The sequence below is a fragment of the Artibeus jamaicensis genome, unplaced genomic scaffold, assembly GCF_021234435.1.
Source record: "Artibeus jamaicensis isolate MK-2021 breed Jamaican fruit bat unplaced genomic scaffold, CSHL_Jam_final scaffold_1964, whole genome shotgun sequence".
Classification (NCBI taxonomy): domain Eukaryota; kingdom Metazoa; phylum Chordata; class Mammalia; order Chiroptera; family Phyllostomidae; genus Artibeus; species Artibeus jamaicensis.
The window spans coordinates 42,623,473-42,636,075 of NW_026522030.1; the positions used below are offsets into that span (position 1 = coordinate 42,623,473).

Consider the following 12,603-nt stretch of genomic DNA (forward strand, 5'->3'; position numbering starts at 1 on the left):
AAAACAAAAACAATATCCTACAAAGTATTTAGGGCTGTGAAGTCAGGGAGGCATGGGTTAAAATGTGTTCTTGGTCAAGTTTCTTAATCTTCCTAAGCCTCTCTTTTCTCATGTTTTCAATGGGGATACTTCATAGGGCTAGGAAGGATTGAGATATGTAAAGCTAAGAGCAGTAGAAAATAAAAAGTGCTACATAATTGCTAGCTGTTTATTTTCAATCCTATAATAACCAGAAACTAATGCACTCCACTTAATATAGGAATAATCATTCAATGGTCCAAAGAAATAATTTTGCTGTTAACTTATACGGGGCAAATCCTTCTCATCAAGTACATGGAACTACTCTACCTTAAAGCAATTGGGTAAAATTCTGAATCTAAATGCAATTAAACTTTCCCCTAAATACAGGGTGACTCCTGCATTCCAGTTCATCCAGGATAATCCCAGGCCTAATTATAACAGGGCCCCATTTTACTCTTGAAAAGTGCCCTGGTTGGGATAATAAACTGTAAGATCACCCTATCTAAATAAAATAAAATCTTTAGATGGAAGATAAACTTTTAAAATATGCTATTTCACCTCAATGTTTGTTTATCGTGGCTTAAAATTTTTTCTCTCTAGATTTTGAAGCAAACTGTGAAAATAGAGAGCAGTTAGGTTTCTATAACCATCCGTTAAATAGCTTTTCATACTTCTCAGACTTGGGAGTTATTGCTAAGCCACAGGCCATTATTTCAAAGGACACATCACATGAACAAGCCGGGTAGTAGGGCAGGGCCATCTCACTCAACAGCAGTTGCTGTGGTTTATGGAGATCCATACTGCCCACAAGGATTTGTAATGAGAGAACAATACTTTACCTGTCTCTGGAAGTTTGTAATATGAAATGCACTTCCATACTTACCATCTAATTTAGCCATTTCCTGTTGCACCATCTCACATGCACCTGAAACTGCCACATAAGTGGGTGACCACCTGAAAAGCCATAGCTCACAAGTTCTCTGACACTTACTTTCTCCCTATCCAAGATCCCCAGTCCCTGCTAAAGCTCCTGGCCTCAGGCTATCCTTAGGTAGCAAGGTTCTACACCATAAGTCTCATTCGTAACTTGTTTCTTATGTCAGAGCCAATTACAGGCTTTTTATTTCATTCATTATTGAAATAAGGCAGCCATGAAAATAGGTATTAAATGCAAGTCACCAACCATTTATCCTTAAAATTTTATAGGTCAGAAGGAGCAAAGCTATTCATATGCATGATTTCTTCCCATCTGGGTTTAAACATTCATAGACAGAGGCATCGAAATGTACCTGGGCATATACTGATGTCATTCAGGTTGACATCACACTAAGACTGCCTAATCCTGCCTGGGTAGATAACGCCCTCCGAGCCCAGAAAGGCCAGAAGTTGCATACTGTCAAGTACAATTTTCCAAAACAGGAGCAAGGGCCCATCTCCTCTGCACATGGATGAAAATGGCAACTGAATGGTTTTGAGTTTTTAAAGGTATACTGTTTCAGGAATGATGGCAACCATAAACTCTAATGGAGAGAAAGGGTAAGATTTCTCAGAACTCCTGTAGCAGGAGCTCTCAGATTGTGGAGTCCTGTACAATGTCAACCTAGGCAGCAGATAAGGTTGAGGTCTCAGCAAACTGAGACTCAGTCTCTTCATCCCTAATACGGAGCCAATTTACATTTGCTCTCCTCCCAGAAGGTCGCCTTTGATTACACCACAAGACAATCGATGTGCAAGTTTAAGAACTACAAAGTACCATACAAGTCCAAGGTTATTGTTATTTAACAGCATTAATATGCTAGAGATGACTAACAAATGTTATAGCTCAGGTTCACATCCTATAGCTTTTGAGGTGCATATAGAAGGCAGGGGGTGTTAATGGAATATGTTCTTTTAAACATGGTATGTTATGAGAATGACAAATTGCTTTTATAACTGGAACAAATCATGCATGCCATTCAGTAATACTTGGAAATCCATCATCAATTTGATTTACACCCAGCATCAATAAATCACACAAAGTGTACCCTGTGTAGCCCAAAGAGTAAACAAAAGTAAACATTGTGTTTCACCTGCCTTGTTGGCGAGACGAAATGAAAACTCTGGCTATTTCAACTGGAGTAATGCCTTTGGTCTCTGACTGGTTTGGTTATTTTTGGAACCTTTTACAAAATATTAACTTTATTTGCTCTAAATCTGCAGGAAGCCACATTGGAAGTGCAAGGAAATATAAATGATTAAAAACCAGAAGTGGGAAGAAAAAAAGTAACCAAGTATTTTGCCCCAACTTTCCTCAGCTAATATGTCAACTGCATCTCTCAAAGAATGTGGGACCCCAATTGCCATTCTTGCCCCACTCCTAACATGACAACATTCAAATGGTTCACTCACAGGTGTTAGCAGGTTTTTTTTCATCGCCCTTTTTTCCAGAGATAAACAGAAGTAAGAAGTGGTATAGGAAAGTAACATTTTAAATCCGTGACATTATTTTAAAATTTATGTTGTGGCAGTAGGGGGTTAGGAAGGGGCTTTGAAGTTAGCTGACCCACTAAAGAATCAAACTCTAACTTAAGCTCCAGGTTATAACCAATTGAATTAGCAAACCAGAAACAGTAAAAAATAAAAATAAAACTTTGATGTATTATTTAAAGTACACTAGTTTTTAGACCTCCCAGGTTCACACAATACATTATTTTTCTTAAACCAGGTCTTTACAAGACATGCCAGCCTTAAGAGACACAACAGAATTTTTTAATCCCAATTACTGTGGTGTCTTTTGTTGATATTATTCAGCTTTTTCTGACCAACAATAATGAATAACCCACAAGCACTAATGAATAACTAACTCCCTTTGTCTCCAAGGACAGCAGAGCCCAACAAGTAATGTCAGAGGCCCTGAAGTAAAAGAAAAAAAACCTTTACAATGAAAATCTTCCCAATTATATAGGCCTACAGGCACTGTGAATGCAGAGTTGTGTTCAATATTTAAATAGCTATGTCAAATGTGCTTAAAGTAGAGATCATAAAACTGATTTCCCAGATGCTTTGAAAAACGCATTTCTGCCAGTCTAATTACAATTCATAACTGTTGAACAGGAAGTAGGGGGAGATGCCATTATTGGTACAATGTAACTGGGATTCCGTACTCACCAACCCTAGCAGGCCCAGGGAGTTGCCAACTGGAGAACGTCTGTGGCTTATATAAATACAAATGCTCTCATATCAGCACATTAAAATTTTATGTAGTAAGAAATCATTTTTAAAATTAATTTCTACTATCTTAAAAATGTAAAGCTAAAAAGTAACATTTCTCTACTGTAGGGAAGAGCAAATAAATACATTGACACTGCTGAGAACCAGGGATCCCTCTGATGAAGCGTGAGGAAGAACTCTGTAATGTTGTATTTTAACTAGACCTCATTATCTTGTTCTGACGTATTTCCCAACACTGTCTGTGCATGGGACCCAGAGGCAATGACACCTGAGTCAATAAGAACATCCTTTCATTCAGTTTTCAAAGATCATTTCCCACTAAAAGAGACCTGAGCTTCTTAGGAAAATGACTCATTCCAGGTCTGGAGAGATAAATGCAAGTAATCCTAGAATATTCTGTTGATGCGTGAAAGCAAGGAAGTGTTTAATGGGACCATATGGAAAAGGACATAGGGACTAACTTAAAGGGGTTCCCACTGGCTAAATTGGGGACAATTTGAGCATCAGAAAGAATAGTGATGGTAATAAATTATATTATAGTAACTTTTTTAAAAGAATGAGTCTACAGTGATACTCAGTAAGGGAGAGAAGCTCTTGCTTCCAGAATAATACTAGTTAACAAACATTGAAGAAATTTTAGAATCCGAAAATCAACCATGTAATAACTGATCCAGACAAGGATCATCAGTAGATGCTATGAAAACTTATTGGAAAACAAGATATGCACATAAGATTATTTTTTAATTTTGAAAGGTAAAGTGTCCTTTATAATACAGAGATCTGGTGACACCACTTTAGCCAGGAGATCAAAAGCAACTTCACAAATACTAGGACAAATGAGTACTCAATGCTTCCTGGTGTAATGCAATGGGTGGTACGCAAAACACCTATGTAGTATCCCTGCCAACACAGTTTAACCCAAACCCAGTCGTGATGAAATAGTCAAACAACCTTTGACATTTTAATTATGATGTATCTCGATGTGTTCCTCTTTGAGTCCAACTTGTTTGGGACTCTCTGTGATTCCTGGACTTGTATGTCTCTTTCCTTCAGCAAATTAGGGAAGTTTTCTTCCATTATTTTTTCGAATAAGTTTTCAAATTCTAGTTCTTCCCATTCTCCTTCTGGCATCCCTATAGATCATAGGATGTTGGCACATTTGGAGATGTCACCAACAGACATCATAATTAAAATGCCAAAGGTTAAAAATAAAGAGAGAATCTGAAAGCTGCAAGAGAAAAGCAGGGAGTTACCATCAAAGGATTTCCTATAAGACTGTCATCAGCTTTCTCAAAGAAAACTTTGCAGGCAAGAAGGACTTGGCAAGAAGTATTCAAAGTGATGAAAAGCAAGGACCTGCAACCTAGATTACTTTATCCAGCAAAGCTACCATTTAGAATCGAAGGGCAGATAAAGTGCTTTCCAGATAAGGTAAAGCTAAAGGAATTCATCATCATGAAGTTATTATTACAGGAAATGTTAAAGGGACTTATTTAAGAAAAACAAAGATCAAAACCATATCTTTTGGATATTATTTAATGATCATAAACATTAAAAAGCAACAAATGCACCAACTATCAATAACTTAATCTAAGGAAAAACAACCAGACCAGGAACAGAGTCATAGATAAGGAGATCATTTGGAGGATTATCAGCTGAGAGGGGGGTGGGGGAGAATGGGGAAAAGGTGCAGGGAATAAGAAGCATAATTGGTAGGTACGAAATAGACAGGGGGAACTTAGGAATAACATAGGAAATGGAAAAGCCAAAGAACTTACATGCATGACCCATGGACACGAATTAAGTGGGGAGATTGCTGGAAGGAGAAACAGTTCCAGGAGGAAGGGGGAAAAAGGGGAAAAAATGTGGGACAACTATAATAGCATAATCAATAAAACATACTTTAAAAAAAGAAATATTCAAACAAAGCAGATTGTATGACAAGACAACTGACCTGAACTCTTTAAAAATATCTTTACTTGCCATGAAACACAAAAGGCAGAAGAGAGGACCGTTCTGGATTAAAGAAAGCTGAGGAGATATGACAACCAAGTGTAATGCACTGTCTTCAATTAGCTCCTGGATCAAAAAAAAAAAAGTGGCTGCCAAAGACATTTGGGTTATAAAGGGGGAAAGAAAATAATAATATATATTATAAATAATAATACAATAAGTAAAAAATAACATATAAAATAATATTAAATGACTTGGAGTATGTACTATATTTTAAGATACAACTATATGTAAATAATACTATTGTAACAAAGTTAAATTCTTTGGTTATTATCAATGTATTTTGGTTATATAGCATGAAAGTTACCTGCTTAGGAATTTGGGGGTGAAATATCACAATGTCTGCAACTTATTTACAAGTAAATAAGTTCATTTTTACAAGTAAATAAGTTCAACGTACTTGAGAGGAGTGAAATATAAAGGTAGTAAATACAAAAAAGTAAAATGCAATATAAGATAATACAAAAGAATGTAAGACAAAAATGTAACTTTAAAAAAAGATAAATTCAGGAACAAAGAAAACAAAGAATAAGTTTTATTTAAGATAAGTTATGTATGGTTGGTTAATTAAGTTAGGCAGGACTCCTGATAAAGTCAATTATAGGGGTCTATCTGGGGGGGTAGTTGTTGCTTTTGTCGTTGTTGCCTTTTCTCCTTCTTCCTTCCCCTTCACCATTCTCAGAATACAGACTTCACAGGTGCTAGAGTTAGGTAGCTATTGCTGCCTCACAGCAAAGAAGGAAAGAACAAGAAAAGCTCCATGATCTTGGGCCTGACATTCCTGAGGTTCCAGCTATTAGCAGCATCACCTACTCCAGCCTACACTTTGAAAGAAATAAACTTCTGTGACAGAGGTCCACAAACGTTCTCAGTTCGTGACATTCTTAATGTCTCAATGATTTTTTTCCTGGTGCCCCTAGGCCAAAAGGAACACCAAACACTTCTATTTATTAAGTAGTTAGGTGTCAACAACTTAAAAGAGTATTAATGTGCTAAAAACTTATTAGCTGTTTGGAAAAAATAATGCACAAATTAAAAATAAAAATATTTTTATTTTATTCTCAACCACCATTACTAGTGATATGTGTGTTCCAAGTGTGCCACCTACTACTTCTCAAGCCTTGAAATCAGACTGGATTTCACCACCTTCACCTCCTATTCCACATTAACCAGACTGCCTTTCCCAACATAAGTGGGCCTCATCCAATCAGTTGAAGGACTGAACAGAACAAAAGTTTGACCCTACACCAAGAAAGAGAAAATTCTTTACTGAATGACTGCCTATGAACTGGGACACGGCTTTTTCCTACCTTTGGACTAAAAATAAAATATGTTCTTCCTGGTTCTCAACTCTGATTGCCTTCAAGAAGGAACCACACCATTATCTCTCCTAGTGCCGGGCCTTCAGAGTTGGACTACAACTGAACCATCAGATCCCCTGGGCCTCCAGCTGGCTGGCTCATCCTGCAGAACTCCGGCTCTGTCTGGCTTCATAATCGCATCAGCTAGTATATCTTGTTATAAATGTCTCTTTAGATAGCTAGGTAGATATAGAGAGAGAGACAGATAGGTAACACATATATTCTACTGCAGATATAAAGATATATCACCTATTGATTCTGTGTTTTTTTAGAGAAACCTAACTAACACACCCATGGAGCCACAGGTTCTTTGTACCCATCCCTCTGGGTCATGGCATTGTTAATAATCCATGAAAGAAAACAATAACGAAGCCAGGGAGAAATGTTAACCTCAAGCTTATCACATCACTCCCAAGGTTAAAACCCTTCCCTAGCTTGCCAGGGTCCTCAAGTTATATCTAAACCTCCTCAGCGTATCATTCATGACCACTCATCTGGCTCCTGCTTATTCCTCTCCAGCCTCATCTCTTACCAGAGTCTTTATACCCCCAAGGTGGAACTAGATGAAAGTCCATGAAGTGCACCATGATCTCTCCCCTCCAGGTTTTGAGTATGCTTTTCTCTCTACCCAGAGTAAGCTCCAGACAGCCCCCTCATATGCACACACACGCACACGCACTCACAGACATAGGACATACACATTGCAAGGCCAGCTCTCATCCTCCAAGTGTCTGCCTACATACCTTACTCTCCTCCCACTTATGAAGCCTACATACCTTACTCTCCTCCCAGATCCACTTATGAAGCACCAGCTGGGAACCCCTCCAAACGCTGCCATATAACCCTGAGTATATCCCTGTCAGAGCCCTAATGTGCTTTATTTTAACTATCCATTCATTTGTCTGAATTCAACTGCTTGAGGGCCACAATCAGGTTTTATTGGCTATTGTATCCCTCAAACAGTGGCTAATCCATAATATATGCTCAATAATTATTTGTTAAGTAAGTGATTGGATGATGTTCAGATAGTCCCAGATCACCATTCTCAACCAGTTACTGGCTTTCTTTAGGAACTGTTAACCAAGATTGGAAAGGGCCACTCGGACATTCCTGACACCACTCAGACCACTGGTGGTATCCAACCTGCAAGGCCAGGGGAATCATAATATGGTTGTCCTTGACCTTTTACCCATATCCGCACATGCCCCAACTATGCAGACACAGTACAAGGACTATAAGCCTGGAAGCTGAGCAAGGAACCAGAACACTGAAAAGAGAAGAATCAAAAGCTGAAATATTTTTTTAAACCATTATTACAATTATAACCACTCTGGTCACCACCAAAGTAATACTCCCAAACTCCTTACTGGCTGGCAATGCTGAAGTTACTTATTCTTTCTAGACCTTTGTTCCCCTGTTAGTTGATCAGCAATAGCATAAAACTCAAACCTGTTATGAGGAATAACTGATACTATTTACTGGAAAGTCCTTAACACAGTGTCTGACACATACTGAGTTACAATATAATAAATACAAATTATTAATATTATCACCATTATTATTGCCAGTCAGGATTTCAGACATAAGTACATATAAAAGTAAGCTACAGTTCACTAGTCAAGCATGAGCTGAGAGATTTTGCTGGGCCTCAGCCCCTGAAAATCCAAACACATGAGCTTGACATTAAGGAACTTAGCTTGCCTCACCATGAACATAGCAACCTGACAATGACAGAGCTATTCTGGATGCAGTCACCAGGGAAAGTTTTTCCTATACTTACACTTAATATCAGTAGCTCTAAGAAATAAAGCAACCAAGCCCAGACCAAAGTAAATAGATAAAATAGAAAAGAAAAAAGCTACACATATCATTTTTTCTTTAATCTACCGATTTATACCAACTTCTCCATACACAGACGCTAAAGCAAACAACTTTTTGGTTGCTTGCCTGATATAAATAATTATTCACCATAACTGAGTGAATTATGAGTTAACTCAGTGAATGGCTATTCACAGGCTGTTAGTAATTTTATTTGGTGGTATAACACTTAATATAAACATTTTAAACTAAACACTAAAAATACCTAAAGGAATATATAGTTGTGCTATTTTATATAACAAAGCTATATTTTCACATGGGATACATACTCCTTCTTTCTCTAGCCCAAACACACATATCATACACAATATAATCTCATTAAATCAACATTACTTTCTACAGACAGTGTGTCATTCAATTAATTTACTAGTCTCCAACAATTACTCTTTAATTTAAAATATACAGTAATTTGGGAGCATATGAGATCTTGCTTCTCAGCAATGGTCATCAGTCTGGTTCAAATAAAGCCTTATAAAAATTCAAAAAAAATAAAAATAAAAAATACATAAAATATATGGTAATTGCAACACTACTGAATTAAAAGCACATTCTCTCTAAATTTCAAATTAACTAAGCATTCTAGATCTCCACAAGCACAAAAATACACCTTTTCATTATTCTCTTCTAACTGCCTCCTCTCCTCTGTTACTAGCTCTATTAGAAAAATTAAAGGTTCTGTTCTTGAATAATTTTTTTATCATTTCTATGTATTAATTCCTCATTTTAAAAAAGGTCTCCCTTTTTTCTCACTTTCCTTCCAAACACTACTTTTCTTCTAGCACCCAACTAGCACATGATGGTTCTCACCAGGCCTGTCTCTCCTCCATAGCCTGCAGAATCTAGCCCTTGGTGAGCCAGGACAGAAATTTGTGTATCTAGAGGGTAGGAACTTGCTGAACTCTGCCCTTTCCCTTCCATTACTATCTCCACTCTACCTCCCCATTTCTAATCTACCTTACCTTCCACTCTGTTTCACAGTTCCATGAGATGTCACATTTACTACTGTGGCCTCCTGGTCCTCACACACATTTTATACATCCTCCCTCTTCACAAACAAGCCACATATCATTATGAGACCTTCAACTTTGAACTTGACATTGAATTGTGTATTTTTCCACAGGATTTTCTGGGAGAAGGGCCTAGAAGAGGGAGAAAAAAGTACTTTCCACTTTTAAAATACCCCAGAAACACAATCCTACCTTTCCCAGGATTTGGAGGAAAAGGACTTCCAAACTCCTGCTGCTTTGGCTTTAAAGTGTGTGGCCCTGACAAGCCTCCGGCCTGAGTGACCTGGAATCGTGACTTCCCATTGGTGAGCACTTGTCTCCTGGGACTCAAGGCGGGCAGATGGATGGGGCTCTCAGCCATGTTGCTCTGAGGAACCATCCCTCCTCCCGAAGGTATCTTGAGATGGATACTTGGTGTGGTACCACAGGACGAGGGCCCAGGAGTCCCCGAGTGGGCTCGGATGGGAGGAATGTGTTGGCCACTGACCATCCCAGGCCCCTGTGGGGTTCCTGATATCCGGTGGAGATTCATGCTGCATGACCTTCCATTCATTCTGAAAAAACCTGTGGCCAAGATGGTCAAATATCCAATGGCACTAATGACTCCTTTCAGGCAAAGTCCAATAAGTTATCCATGGTGTGGGTTTTTAGCCTGTTTAAAAAAATAAATGCAGGCAATTTTAAAAGTAAAATGGAAAACAAGTTACCATGAGTTTTCAACTTGTGTAGCATTTACCTCAGGAAGAAAAGAAGTACTCTTAGCATAAGGACCTTTTATAGAGAGCAGGGTCATCAAAAACATGTTTACTGGCAGGTACTCTCCCCTCCCGCATTCATGGTAGACATAGATTATGGATCACTGCATTGTTCTGTTTGCCATTGAGCCCTTCTCAATATAGTGCTCTTGGCAACTACAACCAACCTACTGGTGCCAGCTTGCAAAATGAAACTTATTTTGCTCCCTACAGGATCTGTCTGTACTAGTTCACTTCTGCTACAGTGAGTCTTGGAAAACCAAAAGACATCACCTTCATGAGATGTGAGACCAATGCTTCAAAAGTTCCAGTAAACAAACTAATGGCAAAGCTGGCCTCTAAATGAGATGATGAGGACACTGAACCACCTCTGACTTTCACTCTAAAAGCACATTTTTCATAGTCCCTATATTCACATAAGATAAAAATATGGGTCTGGGATTCTCACAGAGGCTTCATACACCCACATACCAAATATTCAGAGCAGCATTAGGGTCTTGGTTCCATACTGATCCTGAGTTAGGGAGATGAAAATAAAATCAACATCACAATACTCTCACCTTCCATTAAGATCCTAGAAAAGGATCTTATAAATATGTTTTTGGACAGTATAAGGAAAGAACAGCCTGTTTAAAGGTATGTTCATCATGCACCAAACACGGTAAATCAACCAGTTCCATAAAGGGTCCATCTGCAATGCCACCACCCCTTTCCAGAGTAGCAGAGGAGAACCAAAGTACTGACATGACTACAGGACGTCATCATCTATCTGTATGCAATAATGTTAGTACTCCCTGGTTACAGACCTTCAGGCAAAAAAGTCCTTCTCCCTTGACCCAGAGCTCCCAAAAACGTCTGTGCAGTCAGTGAGGGGACTAAGTGCCACCTCTCCTAATGAATGCAAACACGGTCACAATCTGTTTTACTCTATATAGACATGACAGTCATGGAAAGAAGCCAAAGTTGAACAAGACGGGAAATATGGACTGACTATAAAGCAGCAGCAATCAGATATCCTCAACTGGATGAATTCTACTTTTTCTGTATGACCCACTCAATGTTTTAGACAAATATATATCCAGCTCAACTCCCAGATGAATAGCTACATCAATCATCAAGGACAAGATACCAAGAAGGAAAAATTTTGGCAAAAAGTTTTTTCTTCAATAATTTTAAAAAATCAAAAATATTTAATTTTCAAGTCAAGTGCTCACTGTGACTTCTGCAAAGTTGACTATGTGTGCCCATATGTTGAAGAATTTCAAAAATTACTGACAATATAAAATTTGGAATGTTTCCTTCATCTCTGTCAATTCTCTGTTTTACTAAGCATTCTATCAGTCTGTCACATTTAATACTGCCATACCATCTAGTCCTCAGAAGCACTCTTAGGTCTTTTTTCCTGCCCTTCCCTTCACTACAGTTCCTGAGAACAGACAAATAAATCCAGGTTTATCAAAACTTGTATCATTTAAGTTTGTTTGCAGAATAAGAAATGAACCCTGGTATAAAACCAGTTTTAAAATTTTTTTTTACATTTGAAAAATTCCAATGCCTTTTCTCACGTCCTTTTAAAAGAATTCAACTGTTATTGCCAGCTGGTCTATTGATTTATTGGTTAATTGTGGGCAAGAAACATATAATGTCTCTATTCTTTGCCAGATTATATTAGCCATCTATTCTCCACTCACTGATAAAGTAGTGTTTTCTGAACACGATGAATCCTGCAAAAGAAAGTACTTATTCAGTACAACCAAAAAAAAAGGCAAGATAAATACCTACTATTGGCAATTTGTTAAAAATGAGGAATTATCCAACATGACTGGAAATATGAGTGACTAAGACCATGGTCCAGTGACAAATGTCTGCAGATTTGCAGACTATGCCCATTTCCAAATTTTTCAAAATAAGGGAGTCATTTTTGGCAGCAAGATCATACACAGGCAGGAATTATCATAAAAAATCTGGATAAAAACACATAGGTAGCTACTTAGCATTAGACTAGATGATTAATAAGGTTAAGTTTGTGAAAAGGAAAAATAATTAAAACACTGAGAACTTAATTATCAGACACTCATTCCTGCCTATCAGTTTAGACATTTATTTTGTTTTTTATAAACTCTACTCCTGTTTTAAATACCTCTAGGTTGAAAGTAGAAACAACAAAACTATGCTTAAATTTTATTACTAAAAAAGCAACAGCCAGAAAGTAAAGTGATTAATACCATAAAGAAAACCACTAGGTTGATGGTATGTGAGCTGAAAAAAAGCAGCCTCGAGACAAAATATAATTGTATGTGAAAATATGCCTAATGTTTTCACATTAATCATGCCAACATGTCTGTCAGGCATTAGATA

The 12,603-nt window shown here is 37.7% G+C and overlaps 1 protein-coding gene across 6 annotated transcripts in view; it reads right to left on the bottom strand.

Annotated features, from left to right (window-relative positions):
* Positions 1-12,603, bottom strand: part of GLIS3 (GLIS family zinc finger 3) — a 665,074-nt gene that overhangs the window by 436,001 nt on the left and 216,470 nt on the right. For 4 of the 6 annotated variants that reach the window (XM_053656109.1, XM_053656110.1, XM_037148719.2 and 1 more), the window contains one exon: positions 9,683-10,142. The exons of the other annotated variants lie outside the window; for them this stretch is intronic. In XM_053656109.1, coding sequence (XP_053512084.1) covers positions 9,683-10,043 — 361 coding nt within the window. In that variant the 5' untranslated portion in view covers positions 10,044-10,142. The remainder of the gene's footprint in view (positions 1-9,682; positions 10,143-12,603) is intronic. 6 annotated transcript variants of the gene reach the window in all.